Consider the following 20,845-nt stretch of genomic DNA (forward strand, 5'->3'; position numbering starts at 1 on the left):
TTTACTCATACCATCTCAACCATTGTAACACTTATTTTCTAACAGTATAAAATACTATACAATATTTGTTATTTCTGATGGTTCCTTGTAAACCTTACCATATGCTTCCCAGTCTAAACAGTTTGCACATACAGTACCATTCATAAGTTTAGACACACCTACTCATTCAAGGGTTTTTCTTTATTTTTTACTATTTTCTACATTGTAGAATAATAGTGACGACATCAAAACTGTGAAATAACACATATGGAATAATAAAACATAAAAATATATGTTAGATTCTTCAAAGTAGCCACCCTTTGCCTTGGTGACAGCTTTGCACACTCTTGGCATTCTCTCAACCAGCTTCATGATGCTTTTCCAACAGTCTTGAAGGAGTTCCCACATATAATGAGAACGTGCTGGCTGCTTTTCCTTCACTCTACGGTCCAACTCATCCCAAACCATCTCAATTGGGTTTGAGGTCGGGGGATTGTGGAGGCCAGGTCATCCGATGCAGCACTCCATCACTCTCATTGGTAAAATAGCCCTTACACAGCCTGGAGGTATGTTTTGAGTCATTGTCCTGTTGAAAAACAAATGATAGTCCCACTAAGCACAAACCAGATGGGATGGCGTATCGCTGCACAATGCTGTGGTAGCCAAGCTGGTTAAGTGTGCCTTGAGTTCTAAATAAATCGCAGACAGTGTCACAAGCAAAAGCACCCCCACTCCATCGCACCTCCTCCTCCATGCTTCACTATGGGAACCACACATGCGGAGATCATCTGTTTGCCTACTCTGCGTCTCACGGTTGGATCCAAAATCTAACATTTGGACTCATCAGACCAAAGCACAGATATCCACCGGTCTATTGTCCATTGCTCATGTTTTTCTTTTTGTTCTTATTGATGTCCTTTAGTAGTGGTTTCTTTGCAGCAATTCAAATCAAATCAAATCAAATTTTATTTGTCACATACACATGGTTAGCAGATGTTAATGCGAGTGTAGCGAAATGCTTGTGCTTCTAGTTCCGACAATGCAGTAATAACGAGCAAGTAATCTAACTAACAATTCCAAAAAAAACTACTGTCATACACAGTGTAAGGGGATAAAGAATATGTACATAAGGATATATGAATGAGTGATGGTACAGAGCAGCATAGGCAAGATACAGTAGATGATATCGAGTACAGTATATACATATGAGATAAGTATGTAAACCAAGTGGCATAGTTAAAGTGGCTAGTGATACATGTATTACATAAGGATGCAGTCGATGATATAGAGTACAGTATCAACGTATGCATATGAGATGAACAATGTAGGGTAAGTAACATTATATAAGGTAGCATTGTTTAAAGTGGCTAGTGATATATTTACATCATTTCCCATCAATTCCCATGATTAAAGTGGCTGGAGTAGAGTCAGTGTCATTGACAATGTGTTGGCAGTAGCCACTCAATGTTAGTGGTGGCTGTTTAACAGTCTGATGGCCTTGAGATAGAAGCTGTTTTTCAGTCTCTCGACCATGAAGGCCTGATTCACGCAGTCTCCTCTGAACAGTTGATGTTGAGATGTGTCTGTTACTTGAACTCTTTGAAGCATTTCTTTGGGTTGCAATCTGAGGTGCAGTTAACTCTAATGAACTTGTACTCTGCAACAGAGGTAACTCTCTGTCTTCCTTTCCTGTGGCGTTCCTCATGAGAGCCAGTTTCATCACAGTGCTTGATGGTTTTGGCAACTGCACTTGAAGAAACGTTCAAAGTTCTTGACATTTTACGGATTGACTGACATTCGTGTCTTAAAGAAATTATTTACTGTTGTTTCTCGTTGCTTATTTGAGCTGTTCTTGACAGAATATGGACTTGGTCTTTTACCAAATAGGGCTATCTTCTGTTTATCACCCCTACCTTGTCACAACACAACTGATTGGCTCAAACGCATTAAGGAAAGAAATTCTACAAATTAACTTTTAAGAAGGCACACCTGTTAATTGAAATGCATTCCAGGTGACTACCTCATGAAGATGGTTGAGAGAATGCCAAGCGTGTGCAAAGCTGTCATCAAGCGGCTGTTATCAAGGTGGCTACTATAAAGAATCTCAAATATAAAATATATTTAGATTTGTTTAACACTTTTTTGGTTACTACATGATTCCATGTGTTATTTCATAGTTTGATGTCTTTATAATTCTACGTTGTAAAAAACCTGGAATGAGTAGGTATGTCCAACTTTTGGCTGGTTCTGTATATTGTGACAATTTTGTGACTTTGCTTTGTTGTTCGGGCAGGTATTTTTTTCAGCTGTTTGAGAAATATTTTTTCCATGCAAATCCAAGTTCGGTAGCCGAAGTCTACTCCCTTCGTCAATGATTTGTCAACAATATGGACGGGATTCTTCAATTAAGTGGTTGTTTTCATTGAACGAGAGACGACTCGTTTTCATGCATATATTTTCACTTGAGAAATACAGCACCAAAAGGTTAGTTAGATGTACATTTACGCGAATAAGACCTCGGCAAAAACATACATTTATGACAGATTTCATGATTTTAGATTAATTTGGACTATTTTAAAGAACTGTTTCTGGCAGCGGAGAGACCTCTAGTGGTCAAAAGGCAGTTTTAGCCTGGGCAGAGCCATTTTATTTATTTAACCTTTATTTAACCAGCAAGGGCTCATTGAGATTTGAAATCTCTTTTTCAAGGGCATCCTGGCCATGATAGGCAGCACCAAGTATTTTCACAATTAAAGACAGACATGAAAAACTACAAATAATCTAGTAAAAACCATAGAATTCACAGGAGTATAACAAAATCATAAACAGCGAATTAAAAAGATTGAGAGATCAGGGAATCAGCCTCAAAATCCATCATCAGTGATTTAAAAACACCAATCGGGACAAGTTCTTCCAGTTTAAAAGTATTTTGTAAGGCGTTCCAAGCTGATGGAGCAGAGTACATAGAAGCCCTTTTACCAAATTCAGTTCAGACGTTTGGAACAGTTAGCAGGATAAAGTCCTGCGAATGAAGAGAGTACCCACCACATTTCTAAACAATAAAAATGGCCAAATAAAATGTTAGTAAACCCAAAGTGGCTTTGGAAATAATAGTATACCAGTGAAGGGCCATTGAGCTCTTCCAGCATTTAAAAATAGTCAAAGTAGTCAACTAGGTGGGGATTTGTATGGTTGTAGCCTCAATGGTGCAGCCCATGCTGGCACAGACACTATGATGGCACAGATATAAAGACGTCTCCTCTATCCATCTATTTTCCTGGCTATGTTGTTGCTACGGTGGCTCAAGAGGGACAAACAGTAATATTGACACATTTTTTCTTCAGGGAATGTTCAAGCACAGACGTTCGCTTCGCCTAGCCAAGTTCTGCTAGGAGCAAACCAAACCTATGTTTGTGGACGCCTTAAGGGTTACAGCATTGGGCCAGTAACCTAAAGGTTGTTGGATCGAATCCCCGAGATGACATGGTAAAAACTGTCATTCTGCCCCTGAGCAAGGCAGTTAACCCACTGTTCCCCGGGCGCCGAAGAATTGGATGTCGATTAAGGCAGCACCCTGCACCTCTCTGATTCAGAGGGGTTGGGTTAAATGCTGAAGACACATTTCAGTTCAAGGCATTCAGTTGTACAACTAACTAGGTATCATCCCCCTTTCCTTAACCAGAGCTAGTATGACTTCAGTGTAGTTGTTGTGAATGTATTACAACACTCCCATCTAGAGGTGAAACACTGGCACTAGATATTCACTTGGGGGTTTTGTATGGCTCTCATTAGACAACATTATAATAACATGACTTTTCTGCCTCAGCCTCCGTACTAAAAAATAATAAACTACATGAAAAGTGCAACTTCAGCTATAACTTTATTGACTTACAAAACAATAGCAAAAGTGTCTTGGAGATAAAACATACAACATAAAAAAACAACCAATGACGAAACCCAGACGACACTGGGCCAAATATGCGACACCCTATGGGACTCTCAATCATAGGCGAATGTGATACTGCCTGGATCAGGACCACAATGTTCTGATAAGTCACCAGAATGTCCTGACAAGGTTTCGGGTTGAGGTTAAAGTTAGGATTTTTAATAAACACATTTTTACTCTCCAAAAAGTCCTGGAAATTGACAAAAACAAAGCTGTGTGGCTGCGTGAGATACTGAGAGAATACGCTCAAAGTTCCACAGCCCAACTCCACCCAACTTGTCCCCAGCAGCCATCAGCAGACGACTGCTACACGGGTGGAAGGCAACAGAGAAGATACGACTCTTCAACACCTTAGCTACTCCTCCAATCTCACTCAGCTCCATGCTCTTCAGAGTACTACGGTACCTGGAAACGTACCCAATGTAATGTCAGCCTGACACAGGTTAGGGTTTTACACATCTATACATTCAAATCAGTACAGGATGTCCATTAAATACTAATACAATAATGTAGTTTGTCACAGAACACTTAGAAAAAGGCCAAATGCCTAACCTCCATAATGTAAAGCAAAAGTCCAAATATGGCAAGCTCTTTATAAACTCACTCTTTTGTAGATCCAACTCCTCCAGGTGTTTATCGTTTCTGATTGGGAACTTCCTGTCATTAAAGATGTATAAAGATTACCACAGTGCATTGAATCCTGTGGAATAAAATAAATAACAGTAAATGATCAGTGAGAAGAGTGAACTGTAAACAGCTCTGAACATACAGTATAAGATTTGCTCATGATGATGAATAAATGTGCTACATACCATCAGACTCTAACTAAATGGGACTTTTAAGCTGAAATTATTATAAGCCAAGACCCTTTCAAGTGTATGTCGTTTCTTGGGTTGTGTTTGTAAAGTAATGTCTTGATGGTAGAGTCAGCAATGCACAAGTAAACAGCAGTATGGGTTGACTTCCACAACTTACAGACTGACTACACTGCATGTCACATGCGCGAGCGGTGCAAAATACATTTAGAAATATATGTTATTCAATTATTGCACCCACACTGCTTGCGTGCATGCCAACGAGTGTCTGTGGTGCCAAGAGCTAAAATAGAAGTCAGTTCTATTTCTGACGCAGATTGCACTGCAAGTCCTGCCTCTTCTCATTGGTTTGTAGAAGCAGATACCCACGTGCCATCTCTTCATGGACAGCAGGATAGCCTAGTGGTTAGAGCATTGCACTAGTAACTGAAAGGTTGCAAGTTCATATCCCGAGCTGACAAGGTACAAATCTGTCGTTCTGCCCCTGAACAGGCGGTTAACCCACTGTTCATAGGCTGTCATTGAAAATAAGAATTTGTTCTTAACTGACTTGCCTAGTTAAATAATGATTATACCCACGTGGGTGACTGAAAGAAGAATAAGGTCAGTGGCGGTAATGCACCTAATTTATGAAAGTTGCCAAAACCTGGAAGGAGGAGAGATGACTAGAAATGATTTGGTTGACCGTTTTATGTGTGGATTAATTGGCAGAGTAAAGGATCTTGTGCATTTCAGGTAAAACTCAATGTTTATATCCCAGGACAAATTAGCTAGCAACTGCAAGCTAGCTAAAAATGACAAATTAGCTAGCAAGTGCAAGCTAGCTAGCTAAATTGCCATAAATGTTTATTTTTATTTATGGCAATTTAGCTAGCTAGATTAATTTGTCATTTTTAGCTAGCTTGCTGTTGCTAGCTAATTTGTCCTGGGATATAAACATTGAGTTGTTATTTTACCTGAAATGCACAAGGTCCTCTACTCCTGTAACGTTCGTCGTTGGGAGAAAGAGAGGAGGACCAATGCGCAGCGTGGTAAGTGTTCATAGCTTTTAATGACGTACTAGAACACTGAACAAAACAATACATAACAAACAAACAGTCCCGTAAGGTGAAAGACAAAAACACTAAACAGGAAATAAGCACCCACAACTCAAAAGTGAAATCAGGCTACCTGAGTATGGTTCTCAATCAGGGACAACGATTGACAGCTGCCTCTAATTGAGAACCATACCAGGCCAAACACAGAAATCCCAAATCATAGAAAAAAGAACATAGACAACCCACCCAATTCACGCCCTAAAACAAAGACATAACAAAAGAACTAAGGTCAGAACGTGACAACTCCGACAATTAATCCACACATAAAACGCGTTTTCTTCTCTTGGCTTTATATTGCGATTGGCTACTTTCATAAATTAGGTGCATTACCGCCACTGACTTCGTTCGTCCTTCAGTCACCACGTGGGTATAACTAATGAGGAGATGGGAGAGGCAGGACTTGCAGCGCCATCTGCGTCATAAATAGAACTGACTTCTATTTAATCCCTCGGCAACGCAGATGCTCGTTGGCGTGTGTGAGCAGTGTGGGTGCAATAATTGAATAATATAGATTTCTACATTTATTTTGCAACGCTCGCACACGCGACGTGAGCGGTGTAGTTAGCCTAGAGTACAAAGCGCAATGCTAAACTTCTCTGCCGTTGTTGTCCTGTAGCTATCACACCGCAGCAGTGAAGTGTACTGGAGCACATGCAGATACTCTGTGAGGGAATCGTCTTGAATAACGCTCATCTGAAATATCTATGGTTCATCCAGCTGTACAACGCAACGTCATATTGCTGAGTCTCAGCGCAAAACAACTGTGCATTCTGCATAACTCAGTCTTGTCGACTGCGACAATTAATGAAATTGTATAAAGTCAATTATCTATCTATATACAGTGCAATGTACAAAGAGATAATTGATGAAAACCTGCTCCAGAGCGTCCAGGACCTCAGACTGGGGGCGAAGGGTCATCGACCAAAGTATTCAGACCCCTTCACTTTTTCCACATTTTGTTATGTTACAGCCTTATTTTTAAATTTATTAAAATCTCCCCCGCCTTATCTGCACATTATGACAAAGCAAAACCAGGTTTCTAGAAAATGTTGCAAATGTATTAAAAATAAAAAACAGAAATACCTTTTTCACATAAGTATTCAAACCCTTTGCTATGAAACTGGAAATTGAGCTCAGGTGCATTCTGTTTCCATTGATCATCCTTGTGATGTTTCTACAACTTGATTGGAGTCTACCTGTGGTAAATTCAATTGATTGGACATGGTTTGGAAAAGCACACACACACCTGTCTATATAGGTCCCACAGTTGACAGTGCATGTCAGAGCAAAAACTAAGCAATAAGGTCGAAGCAATTGTCCGTAGAGCTCAGAGACAGGATTGTGTCAAGGCACAGATCTGGGGAAGGGTACCAAAATTTCTCTACAGCATTGAATGTTCCCAAGAACACAGTGGCCTCCATCATGCTTAAATTGAAGAAATTTGGAACCACCAAGACTCTTCCTAGAGCTGGCCATGCGGCCAAACTGAGCAATCGGAGGAGAGGGGCATTGGTCAGCGAGGGGACCAAGAACTCAACGGTCACTCTGACACAGCTCCAGAGTTCCTCTGTGGAGAATGGAGAAACTTCCAGAAGGACAACCAGCTCTGCAGCACTCCACCAATCAGGCCTTTATGGTAGTGACCAGACGGAATCCACTCCTCAGTAAAAGGCACATGGCAGCCCATTTGGAGTTTGCCAAAAGGCACCTAAAGACTCTCAGACCATGAGAAACAAGATTCTCTGGTCTGATGAAACCAAGATTTAACTATTTGGCCTGAATGCTAAGCATCACGACTGGAGGAAACCTGGCACCATGGCACCAGGGTGGTGGCAGCATCATGATGTGGGGATGTTTTTCAGTGGCAGGGACTGGGAGACTAGTCAGAATCAAGGCAAAGATGAACGGAACAAAGTACATAGAGATTCTTGTTGAAAACCTGCTCCCGAGCACTCAGGACCTCAAACTGGGGTGAAGTGGCCCAGAATGTCCTTGAGTGGCCCAGCCAGGGCCCAGACTTAAACCCGATTGAACATCTCTGGAGAGACCTGAAAATAGCTGTGCAGCAACACTCCCCATCATACCTGACAGAGCTTGAGAAGATCTGTAGAGAAGAATGGGAGAAACTCCCAAATACAGGTGTGCCAAGCTTGTAGCGTCATACCCAAGAAGACTCTAAGCAGTAATTGCTGCCAAAGGTGCTTCAAGGTACTGAGTAAAGGGTCTGAATACTTGTGTAAATGTTATTTTATTTTTTCCAGAATCTGGTTTATGCTTTGTAATTATGGGGTATTGTGTGTAGATTGATGAGGGGAAAAAAACGATGTAATACATTTTAGAATATAACTGTAACCTAACAACATTTGGAAAAGGTCAAGGGGTCTGAATACTTTCCTGAACGCACTGTGAATATATAAATATATATAAATAAATAAATATATATATTCACACTACCGGTCAAAAGTTTTAGAACACGTAGTCATTCAAAGGGTTTTTCTTTATTTTCCTATTGTCTACATTGTAGAATAATAGTGAAGACATCAAAACTATGAAATAACACATATGGAATCATGTAGTAACCAAAAAAGTGTTGAACAAATCGAAATATATTTTTATATTTGAGATTCTTCAAATAACCACACTTTGCCTTGATGACAGCTTTGTACACACTTGGCATTCTATCAACCAGCTTTATCAGGTAGTCACCTGGAATGCATTTCAATTAACAGGTGTGCCTTCTTTAAAAGTTAATTTGTGGAATTTGAGCCAATCAGTTGTGTTGTGACAAGGTAGAACATAGTATACAGAAGATAGCCCTATTTGGTAAAAGACCAAGTCCATATTATGGCAATAACAGCTCAAATAAGCAAAGAGAAACGACAGTCCATCATTACTTTAATACATGAAGGTCAGTCAATAGGGACATTTCAAGAACTTTGAACGTTTCTTCAAGTGGAGTCGCAAAAAACATCAGGCGCTATGATGAAACTGGCTCTCATAAGGACCACCACAGGAAAGGAAGACCCAGAGTTACTCTGCTGCAGAGGATAAATTCATTAGTTACCAGCCTCAGAAATTGCAGCCCAAATAAATGTTTCACAGAGTTCAAGTAACAGACGCATCTCAACATCAACTGTTCAGAGGAGACTGTGAATCTGTTTTCATAGTCTAATTGCTGCAAAGAAACCACTACTGAAGGTCACCGATAATAAGAAGAGACTTGACAAGCAATGGATATTAGACCGGTGGAAATCTGTCCTTTGTTCTGCAGTCCAAATGGGAGATTTTGGTTCCAACCGCCGTGTCTTTATGAGACGAGTGTGGGTGAACACATGACCTCTGCATGTGTGATTCCCACCGTAAAGCATGGAAGAGGTGCGATGGTGTGGGGTGCTTTGCTGGTGACGGTCTGGGATTTATTTAGAATTCAAGGCACACTTAATCAGCATGGCTACCACAGCGATACGCCATCCCATCTGGTTTGTACTTAGCGGGACTATCATTTGTTTTTCAACAGGACAATGACCCAATGCTACTCCAGACTGTGTAAGGCCTATTTTACTAAGGAGAGTGATGAAGTGTTCCATCAGATGACCTGGCCTTCACAATCACCCGACCTCAACCCAATTGAGATGATTTGGAATGAGTTGGACACCAGTGTGAAGGAAAAGCAGCCAACAAGTGCTCAGCATATGTGGGAACTCCTTCAAGACTGTTGGAAAAGCATTCCAGGTGAAGCTGGTTGAGAGAATGCCAAGAGTGTGCAAAGCTGTCAAGGCAAAGGGTGGCTACTTAGAATAATCTCAAAATATAAACTATATTTAGATTTGTTTAACACTTCTTTTGGTTACTATATGATTCCATGTGTTATTTCATAGTTCTATTCACTAATGTAGAAAATAGTAAAAAAATAAACACCCTTGAATGAGTAGGTGTTCTAAATCTTTTGACCAGAAGTGTATATAAATAAAAATAAACTAACCTTCCATGAGCCAATTTTTTTTTTTAAACACAACCCTCCCCTATTTTGGACCACCCCACCCCAGTCAATTTCAAATCGTCCCTTATCACTGAATATTGACCTGGCTTGAATTGCTCTGCCAATGCATTGTTCTTCTCAGACCATTTTAAATAAAATTATAGAGATGCTTCTCAGAAACACTTTATTTCACGAGGACAGGCCTTACCATTGCTGAGATCTCATTAAGTGATCGGAAAGGTTAAAGAGGCCACGGACAGGTCAATGTTACTCCTTAGTCTACAACAGCACCAAATCACCTGTCTTAATTCAACACGTTTTATCAAATATCTAAAGATGGTGCTCAATTGGTGTGACATTTTCAGGGCTGATGTAGAACAAAGATGATTCAAATCAAAGTACAAATGTAATTAAAATGCAAATTAGCCAGTACTGAATACATAATTACAGTAATTTAAGCCCAATAATTGAAGGTAGGGTGGTCATATTATTAACAAAGATTGCTTTATCAATTTGAAAACAATTTCTGAAATTTCCCCCACAGCCTAACATACACAACACTTCTCACTAAACCTACTAGTCTAATAACATAGCTTACTTCTAAGGTAGGCCTACACTGTAATGTTATTTTTGGTGTTGAGGAAAAACTGCAGAAAATAATTAGCCTAGACACAGAAGAGTGAGTTGCCTGACATGGGACACATTTTCAACACACTGGTATTTAGCCATGATTTTAATGATTGTAGGGCTGTAGCCACTGAATTCTGGTTTTATTCTTTCAATAAAACTACCAATCACAAAATTCACTGCGGGTACAATACAGCCAATGAAACAGCTAAACTACATGAAAAGCACAACTTCGGCTAAATATACAACTTTATTTAAACTAACAAAACATCAATAATTTGATAGAAAACAACAATAGCAAGGGCAGCTTGCAGAAAAACATAGACCAAAATAAGTTGTTTTATTCTAAGCATGTGTTCTGGGCCCGTATCATGAAACATTTGAGTAGGAGTGCTGATCTACGATCAGTTTAGCCTTCCAGATCATAATGAATAATAGGGAGGGTACCTGATCCTAGATCAGGACTCTTACTCAGATGTTTTGTGAACAATGGCCCAGGTTTCTCCTCTCAGGCAGCGAACACATACAGGCATCCTGCTCTCAGTCAGTGAAGACGTACAGCCGCCCGGAGGCGTTACCCCCCAGTAGAGCGTTCCTGGTGGGGTGGAAGGCTGTGACTGAGAGCACAGTGGTCATCTCTGGGTCCTGGAAGGAGTGCTGGAGCTGCCCACTCTCATGGAACACCTGGATAGAAAATGATATACTTTATTGTCCCAGAGGAGAAAATTGTCTTGGACACAGTGCCCCTGTATACAAAATATATGAAATGTTACCCATACCATGCATAGCCATATAATCCATAACTTGTACACTGACCTTACACATTCTGTTAGGGGAATAGTAACACGACCTCAGATCTTACTTATTGTTGTTGAGGTTCGATGATAGACGTGGGAACAAAGGAGTGCTTATACCTGGACTCTGCGAGGCTGCTGCATGCTGCCCACAACGAAGCAGTCGTCCCTCTTGGGGTCCCACATCGCCTGCAGCTTGGACAGCCAGCGCCCTGTGTACAAGTTCTGTCTGCAAAGAGGGACAAAGGAAATGGATTCATCAGCATTACACAAAGACACTATTATAAATACTTCTGGATTTGCTGGCTGATGTCTATTGGTATAAAGCACACATACTAGAACACCGGCATTGGAGCGTAAACCAATGCAAACAGAGGTTGTGGGATCTTTCCAATGTTTTTTTATTTCATCTTTATTTAGCCAGTAGAGATAAAACACTATTTGTCAAAAAATACCTGGTCAGTTTCACTTTCTATATGTGATAGTATAATGAATTTACTGGATGGAGGTCAGTAGCGGAGCTCTGGAGGCTAGTTCCGAGGTGTCGTAAATCCTGAAAAACAAAGGACATTTAATTGCGAAACATTTCATGTTTCAAGTATTGGACAATAGCTTAGTGCAACTTTTAAAACCCTTATCGTAGCACATAAGCAAATTATTTATTTGAACTTCAGTCATTTTTTAAAATCTCTTTACATATTTTAATGTATTAACATCTTACGGTGGCATGCAGACTCACCTGATGTTGTTGTCTAGGCAGGTGGTCACTACTCTGTTGCCAGTGCCAGGAGAGAAGTAGGCACTTGAGATGCTCTTTGAGTGACCATAGAGCTGGGAGACTGGCTCTCTTGACGACGCCTTCAAACATCGAGCATCGTAAATGCTCACAATACTAGAGAAAAATCAACACATCAATATCAGTTTTAGCAACATAAAAGATCAATGAAATAGAAAGTGGATTTCCGTAATGCGACTATACTATAAGTAATAATTTTGCAAACTTGACAAAATACATCAATCAACTTATTAAACCATAGGATTGTCTATAGGCTTGTATAGAGATGACTTGCCATAATGACATTGGTCGACCTGATTGGCTGACATATTGCACATCAAAGCACTGATTCCCATGTTGTACCTGTTCTCAGCCACCATGACGTACTGCTTCTGAACAGGGTGGACGTGAACACAGCGAACCGTCTTGGTATCCAGGCTATGGAGGGACTCATGAGAGGTTCTGAGTAAAACGAGACAGACCAACATTAAGGCATTAGCAATAAGCTTTTGACTTATAACACAATGGCCAGTCCTTGTACAGAGAGCAAATCAAAATGTTACTTTACCCTGGAGTCCGCCTGTCAACGATGGCAACGTCTCCGTACCAGTCCCCGGTGACCAGCGTCGAACAGTCATGTGACAGGAAGTCAAAGGTTCTCAAGCCATCCTTGATCCGATACACCTAGTTGGAGAAAGGACAGAGATAACGTAACAAAGACCAAACAGGCAATCTAAAGTCTGATATGTGTGTTCAATTCCCACTGGGGTCACATATGAAAATACATTCACCGTTTTATGTTGCTTTGGAAAAAACTGTTTGCTAAATGCCATATATTATCATCACTGAATTATGCATGGTACCTCATCAAAAACAGCTTTCTCCACATCTGTGCTCCGTAGCGTCCCGTCGTAGCTGAGGGTCAACAGGTCTGTAGGATGTGACCTGGAGAAGGCCATGCAGGCCACCGGCTGGACGTGTGGCTCAAATAGCAGCACGCCCTCATCCCCCATATCAGAGTCCTGAGGAAACAAACAGCAGCACGTCGTCATCCCCCATATCAGTAGGAAACAAACAGCAGCACGCCCTCATCCCCCATCAAACAGCAAGAACCCCCATATGAGTCCTGAAAACAAACAGCAGCAAATATCAGAGTCGACTTCAGCAGCAAGAGTCCTGAGTGTTCAAAACAACTGGGAACTCAGGAGAAAAAGAAAAACAACTAGCACCAGACTGATTTTTTTTTGATTTGAACGGTCATCCAACTTGGGCCTCTTTCTAGAGCTCCGACCTGAAGATCACTGATGTCATGATTTGATGTTTTATTTTTCCTGAATTTCCAGTTGTTTTGAACACAGCTAGAGTCCTGAGAAACAACAAACGGCAGCACGACATCACCCATACCAGATTCCTGAAAGAACAACAAAACCCAAAAAAGCCCAGTCACACATTAACTCTACGGCATCCAGTTTCACTGTATGTACTCACGAGGTTCCACAGCCCCACTCCACCCAACTTGTCCCCAGCAGCCATGAGCAGACGACTGCTACACGGGTGGAAGGCAACAGAGAAGATACGACTCTTCACCACCTTAGCTACTCCTCCAATCTCACTCAGCTCCATGCTCTTCAGAGTACTACGGTACCTGGAAACATATCCAATGTAATGTCAGCCTGGCACAGGTTAGGGTTTTACACATCTATACATTCAAATCAATACAGGATGTCCATCAAATACTACAAATATATACATTTGTCACAGAACGTTAAGAAAAAAGGCCAAATTCCTTAACATTCAAAATGAAACTCACTCTTCCAGACTCAACTCCTCCTTTTCTTCTTTGATTAAATCCTGTGTAATAAAATGAAACTGTAAAAGAACAGCAAAGCTGCAAACAGTTATGCTGAACATAGGACTGAAGAGTTAGCCTGGTCCCAGATCTGTTTGTGTGGTCTTGCCAAATGTTATGGTCATTTTCATGCCAAATGAGTTGGCTAGATCACACAAACAGATCTGGGACTGTGCTAGAGAAAAGTAGGTCATGGTGAACAAATGTGCAACCTCTGTCCACAGCTTGAGAAGTTCAGGTGGCAGTGAACTATCCTCCTCCATGTTGATTGGCTCCATACTAATTGGACCCTCTGGCTTCCTGGCATGTTCAATCTTTAGTAAATACACATCAACATAAACAAACCATTATCATGAGAAATAAACTATTGTTTCAAGATTAAAATCGAACAAATGTGAGAAGTAGGCTTTTCTGTGTAGTTAAGTACAATTTCTTAACATAAGAGCATATCCTATGGTCAGTTACTCACGTCGCATTTTGCTATTGATCAGTCACTTACTCGTTCGACTTCATAATAAATCCTGTGTGGTTCCAGGGGCAGGGGGAGTCGCTCTGCTTCCTTCTTCTGGATTCTCAAGGACTTGGTGCGAGGAGGCAGTATCTCTGTCCAGGCTACCTTACTGTAGTGAGCCAAGACATTAGTTACATTGTGTTAGAAACAGAAACGAGTCACACTGACATTCTCTATCCAAGCTGGCCATAATAAATACATTCTGTATGCCATACGTTACAGAAGCTCATATGGGCCTTATGTCCTAAAGGGATTGAGTATGTATAACGGAAGCTCATTCACTTTGTACTGAGACCTAATTCGACTGACCAATGTAAGCACATACATGGTACATATTGGTAAATATTTTCAGTCATTGGTACAGATGTTGAATCTGTCATTACTTGTTCTGTCTCTTGAGACCTCGCTGTGTTTTTTCTGGTTTCAAATCCTGCTTGGCCTATTGAGGAAACAATAATATATGTTATTCATTTCACCACACAAGGAGTTTCAGTAAAATATGCATAAGTAGATACCATTTAAACTCTGTTCTTCAACAAACTAACCTCAAGCAGTTTTATGGAGGACAGGAACACTTGGTTTTGTCTGATATTTTCCAACCGTTCCAATTCATATATCGATAAACTTCCAGGTTGCATCTGAAATGTAAAAACAAAGAGTAAAGTGAGATCACCAACAGGATTGTATTCATTTGTGCAGTTTTCAAATGTCTCCTCTTGGATCCACAGACGTTTCACAGTATTGTTATAGCCCTGAACTAGCTCACCTGATTGCCTAAACAAGGGTTGTGCCCTCTGCTCAGATGTTGATGATGATGCCACAACACTTGGATCGGTATTTTACATATCACCTAACAACGTAATGATGTTATAGCTATCTGGTGTCCGACAGCAGCCGATGGCGTGGCACACAACCATTGGTTGATGCATGCAACGTCTGAGCAGGGGAACATGACCATTGGCTTGATTATTTGTTGACAAGTTGAACCGGGTGTGCCAGCCCAGGAATAGTTCAAATACGTGGAATACCTGGGGGTCGCCGAAGAGATGTTTAAAAACCTCTGCATTAGTCCACATGTAACATATGAACCTGGGTCTACCACGGGAGAAACCAACATCTTGACCATTAGACCAAGAGGAAATTCTCTATTGCCACTAGAACCGACTGATTTTGAAGTCGCAGGTGGGGCTACCGATCACCTGACCTTGAGCAACCATGACCGACTCATGTCCTCTACACATACGCCATAGCAAACATTTCGCAACGGAAAAGAAAAACAAGCATTTTTTTATTGGACAACTTGAGGTAGTCTCTCCCTGTTTCAATATTATACAATCAGTTCCCTTTCGTTTGGTGCCTAATGAAACATGACACCTAGGTTATTTGGCCTAAATACTGTGTGTAATGAACACTTACATCTTTGTCTTCCTTCTGGTCTTTGACTTTTTCAATTATTTCTTCCACTTTCAAAGGAAGTGTTTTTCTCTGAGACAAATTGCATTTAATTGTGAAGTACTAGCATTGCCCAGTTATAGCCCATAATACACACAATTGAGCCAAACGATCATGCATGCATACATTCACTGAACTTGCACTTTGGAATTGCATCATGGATCAGTGGTCATCATATGGGTGGACACACTTACCTTTCTTTTCGTTCCTTGATTTTCTTTGAAGCTGGGATTTGGTACCAGTACCTCATCTGGGGTGAATTTCTTGGGTTTGCACCCATCTTTTGCTGAATGGAGTACAGGGACACCATTCTTGGTGTTCGCTGGCTTCATTTCCTGCAATTAATGTTGGGATGCATTTCAATTTGGTAATGACTTAAACTTTATAATTTATCAGCACAGTGGTATCTTCAGCTAGATAGATAGCTAGCTCCGACAATGCTGGAGGTCCGGGGAAGAATGCTAGTTAGGTGCCCAAGGAAACTTTAGGTGCACATGGGCGGGAATTTACAACACTACAGTAATGTGACAGCATAAAAAGTAATTTCAGAACCCGGAAACATATCTCGCATGAGCGCTAGCAGAGACGAAGATGGGGCATCACTAGCTTCTATAACCAAAGTTATAATATCTGACCATTTCTACAATTTATCTTTTTAAATTTTGATTTTAAAACTAACCTTAACCATGGACTGCTAACCTCATACCTAATCTTAAATTAATGACTGAAAGCACATTTTTGTAGCCAATTTTGAATGTGGCTGTGGAATCTGACTGGAACTTTGTGGCTAAAGAAGCTAGTGGAAACCACGGATGGGCGAATAGACGGTCGTCAGTAGTTACTACAGCCACAAAGGTCAATTCACCATCATTTCAGGTCATTTAATGCTTAAAAACAAAACACATATGAATAAGATATTCGGCTACAGAAGTGCTCTATTTTTATCGATCTCTACAGTTTACATCCAAAAACAACTGATGTGAAATGACGTAAACAAATACTGAGTTACTGGCTAACTGCACTGTCTAGCATAGCTAACGAACTAGCTACGGTCGCTGCGCACATGACATCGATGAACCACCAAAGGCAAACCCCATTTCTGTTACAAATTGAGTAAAGGGCAGGTAGATGGTTTTTCGTGCCCAAAGTCGACCTTTAAAATCTTATTTTAAACCTAACATTAGCAGCAATGCTAACCTTAAAAACAATAAGCGATTATTATTCATTATTTAAAAAGGTAATTATTTTGACTGCATACATTTTTAGATAGCAGTCAGAATTGCCAAAAAAATTCTGTTTTTACATTGCTATGTTAGGTTTAAAATAAGATTGAAAAACCCAAATAGTCAGCGATAGATCATCTTTGGCGCTAGTCAGCTAAGACAACGCATGCTGGTCCTAGGTCTCGTTTTAGTGGTTATGGTACATTACTGTCATTGCAACCTACCATTTCATTGATCTCCACTCACCCAGGGCACCAGTCCATGCATAACTAACCCAATGTTTGTAAAATTAAGTTATGATTGCTTGTCACTAACTAACGTTTGCGTCTATGAATGGGGTAAGATATACTGTAGCGCCTTTTAACGATATATTCGAATGTAACCGCTGAAAACATACTGAAGGGTTTGCAATAGATAGCTGCTATATATTAGCTCTTGCAAACCCTTCTGTGTGTAGTGTTTTCAGCCGTTACATTCGCCCACTGTTGGCTACATCCAAACTACAATGCTGATGTTATGTTTTATTGTTTAGAAACTTCAATAATCTTAGCTCAAAACGGTTTTCGGAACATATGCTGATATGCCCCTTATCTTTCATGAAGTAAGAAAGCGTCTCATGAAAAATACATACCTTACTGTAGCAGTTTGGAACAGATCCACAAGCTGTGTGCCTCTAGTTGACAAACTACACGTCCTCCCCAGTTAAACTCAAACACGGTGTTCACCGAGATAGTTAATTAGAACAGGTGGCCACCTATGTCTCCCATAAATGATGTAACATGGACATATGGCTGTGTGGGAACACTAACCCTTTGAAGGTGTGTTATAATTTAAATTGTATTATTTATTTTTTCTTGCCGATATGAAATATACGTTCCTTGTGTTTTCAAAAACGTACCGCAAGCGATGAGTTAATGTTTAGAGCAAGTGCTGGGGCTCTTAACAAAACACCCCCTGTCCGAAGATACTACTATCATCAATAGGCGCTAAATCAGTTACCTCTGAATGGGGTAGCTAGTTATATCAGTAGCTAAGTAGGTTTAACATTGACCTAGGTATTTGACAAAAGCAATATGTCGCAACAAAAAAAGTGTAATGGAAACGGAAGATGGGAGACATTATCTAAACATTATTTGTATCCATTGGACCGGGGTGGATTTTTAATCTGTCAAACTTTCTTTATTGCAACAGATCTGATGGAAGCGGCGTTTTTCCTGCCTTTCAAGAATGGCTGAATTGATTCGCCTTGCTTTTCTGTTTGGCTGGCAAGTTTTACCATCCAATTATTTCAGATCTACATGAGTGCAAGTTTCACCATGGCACGGACCATGGCGATACGTTGGCACATGAGATGTATTAGAATATGGCAAATATTAGTCAATTATTGCATTCAATCCATGTTGGTTTTTGCGGGCTACCTGCAGTTGTGTAAAGTACTTAAGTAAAAATACATTTAAAGTAGTTTGGGGTATCTGTACTTAACTATTTGTATTTTTGGCAACTTTTACCTAACTACATTCCTAAAGAAAAGGTGTACTTTTTACTCCATACCCAAAAGTACTCGTTACATTTTAACAGGAAAATGGTCAAATTCACACTTATCAAATGAACATCCCTGGTCATCCACTCTGGTCTGGCACTCACTAAACACAAATGCTACGTTTGTAAATTGTGTGAGTGTGTGCCCTTGGGTATCCGTCAAAGGTTGAAGTAGAAATGATTTATACATTTACTATTTATACTTAAGTACATCTTAGCAATTACATCGACACTTAAGTATATTTAAAACCAAATACTTTGACATTCACTTGGGTCATTTTCTATTAAGGTATATTTGCTTTTACTCATGACAATTTAGTACTTTTTCCACCACTGGCTACCTGGGACATGAAACAGCCTGTATGCCCTCCCATCTATCTGTCTGGCAATTTGCCTAAATGGGCAATGGCAACGCTTCAAAACTACATTTTTATTCGACAGACGTGACGTCATTACGTTCAGCTGTTTTAGTCGACACTCTAGCAGGCAATTGTCGCATCTATTTTCTACACGAGCTCTAAATGTTAACAAAAAATATCACTGGACAAGTTAATGGAAACATAACTTGTGACTCACTAGCAATATTTCATGGGTAGTTGTATATGGATAGTTCTATGCGATGGTCCTTAATCTTACCTGCAATATGTAGTACAATTTCACAAACGCGTTCGGAAGATTTGGTTCTTCCGAAACCATCAGGCAAACCGAGTCGCAGATATTTAGCTTGCAAGCTAGGTCCGAAAAGCTGTTTGTTTTCTTGAATAACCTAGTTGATGTATCCTGCACCACAGGAAAAACCCTTTCCCGCCACGATGGTGTTTTGTAACAAACCCCTCCCCTTTGTTGTGCAAGATAATTCACAGCAGCTGATTGGTTACTATATTTTTTTTTATAACAGGGAAGACACATCGCTTGGGGCACATTTGTTTATAAAAAATTAACCAGGGATCATTATAATTTTGCTTTTCATGTGCCAATGGCTTTGGGGGTATAGCTTTTAGGAATATATATATATATATATATATATATATATATATATAAAAAACACATGGAATCATGTAGTAACCAAAATAGTGTTAAACAAATCAAAATATATTTGAGATTCTTCAAAGTAGCCACCCTTTGCACACTCTTGGCATTCTCTCAACCAGCTTCATGAGGTACCTGCAATGCATTTCAATTAACAGGTATGCCTTCTTAAAAGTTCATTTGTGGAATTTCTTTCCTTCTTAATGCATTTGAGCCAATCAGTTGTGTTGTGACAAGGTATGGGTGCCCTATTTTGTAAAAGACCAAGTCCATATTATGGCAAGAACAGCTCAAATAAGCAAAGAGAAACAACAGTCCATCATTACTTTAAAACATGAATGTCAGTCAACCCTGAAAGTGCAGTCTCAAAAACCATCAAGCACTATGATGAAACTGACTCTCATGAGGACTGCCACAGGAAATGAAGACCCAGAGTTACTTCTGCTGCAGAGGATAAGTTCATTAGTTACCAGCCTCAGAAATCGGCAATTAACTGCACCTCAGATTGCAGCCCAAATAAATAAATGCTTCACAGAGTTCAAGTAAACATCAACTGTTCATATGAGACTGCGTGAATAATGCCTCCGTGGTCAAATTGCTACAAAGAAACCACTACTAACGTACATCAATAAGAAGACACTTGATCGGGCCAAGAAACACGAGCAATGGACATTAGACTGGTGGAAATCTGTCCGTTGTTCTGACAAGTCCAAATTGAAGATTTTTGGATCCAACCGCCATGTCTTTGTGAGACGAGAGTAGGTGAATGGATGATCTCCCCATGTGTGGTTCCCACTGTGAAGCATGGAGGATGAGGTGTGATGGTGTAGGGTGCTTTGCTGGTGACACTGTCTGTGACGTATTTTGAATTCAATGCACACTTAACCAGCATGGCTACCACAGCAATATGCCACCCCATCTGCTTTGCGCAGACTGTTGGAAAAGCATTCCAGATGATTACGTCATGAAGCTGGTTGAGAGAATGCCAAGAGTGTGCAAAGCTGTTATCAAGGCAAAGGGTTGCTACTTTGAAGAATCTAAAATATATTTTGATTTGTTTAACGCTTTTTTGGTTACTATATTATTCCATATGTGTTATTTCATAGTTTGTCTTCACCATTATTCTACAATGTAAAAAGAGTACAAATACAGATATGGGTAGGTGTGTGTTTATACAGACTAGTACTATATATATATATATATATATATATTTTTTTTTTTTACAAAACT

At 40.1% G+C, this 20,845-nt stretch overlaps 1 protein-coding gene across 4 annotated transcripts; it reads right to left on the reverse strand.

Annotated features, from left to right (window-relative positions):
• Window positions 1-10,024: 10,024 nt before the first annotated feature.
• LOC121846396 (WD repeat-containing protein 76-like) lies at window positions 10,025-19,403 on the reverse strand. 4 transcript variants are annotated; one of them, XM_042321228.1, is made up of 15 exons: window positions 19,223-19,403; window positions 16,019-16,159; window positions 14,918-15,010; window positions 14,756-14,811; window positions 14,361-14,481; window positions 14,074-14,175; window positions 13,823-13,863; window positions 13,501-13,657; window positions 12,876-13,034; window positions 12,581-12,696; window positions 12,376-12,474; window positions 11,977-12,129; window positions 11,737-11,790; window positions 11,358-11,466; window positions 10,025-11,127 (listed from the first exon to the last, which is right to left on the reverse strand). In XM_042321228.1, the coding sequence occupies exons 1-15, from the start codon at window positions 19,280-19,282 to the stop codon at window positions 10,984-10,986; spliced, it is 1,605 nt and encodes a 534-aa protein (XP_042177162.1). In that variant the 5' UTR covers window positions 19,283-19,403; the 3' UTR covers window positions 10,025-10,983. The 4 variants fall into 4 exon arrangements, with proteins under 4 accessions (XP_042177162.1, XP_042177163.1, XP_042177164.1 ...); XM_042321229.1 differs by lacking the exon at window positions 19,223-19,403 and adding an exon at window positions 16,504-16,527; XM_042321230.1 differs by lacking the exon at window positions 19,223-19,403 and adding an exon at window positions 17,679-17,742 and having other exon boundaries at window positions 10,026-11,127.
• Between the last annotated feature and the right edge of the window lie 1,442 nt (window positions 19,404-20,845).

Source organism: Oncorhynchus tshawytscha, linkage group LG04 (assembly GCF_018296145.1).
Source record: "Oncorhynchus tshawytscha isolate Ot180627B linkage group LG04, Otsh_v2.0, whole genome shotgun sequence".
NCBI classification, from domain to species: Eukaryota; Metazoa; Chordata; class Actinopteri; order Salmoniformes; family Salmonidae; genus Oncorhynchus; species Oncorhynchus tshawytscha.

Excerpts from the sequence above, each read along its gene's own strand:
- LOC121846396 (XM_042321228.1), bottom strand. The coding sequence starts at position 19,282 with ATGGTTTCGGAAGAACCAAATCTTCCGAACGCGTTTGTGAAATTGTAC. Across the intron at positions 13,658-13,822 it reads GAGGAGTTGAGTCTGGAAGA|GTACCGTAGTACTCTGAAGA; the intron begins GTGAGTTTCATT and ends ATATGTTTCCAG. Across the intron at positions 11,467-11,736 it reads CCGCTACTGACCTCCATCCA|ACAGAACTTGTACACAGGGC; the intron begins GTAAATTCATTA and ends CCCTCTTTGCAG.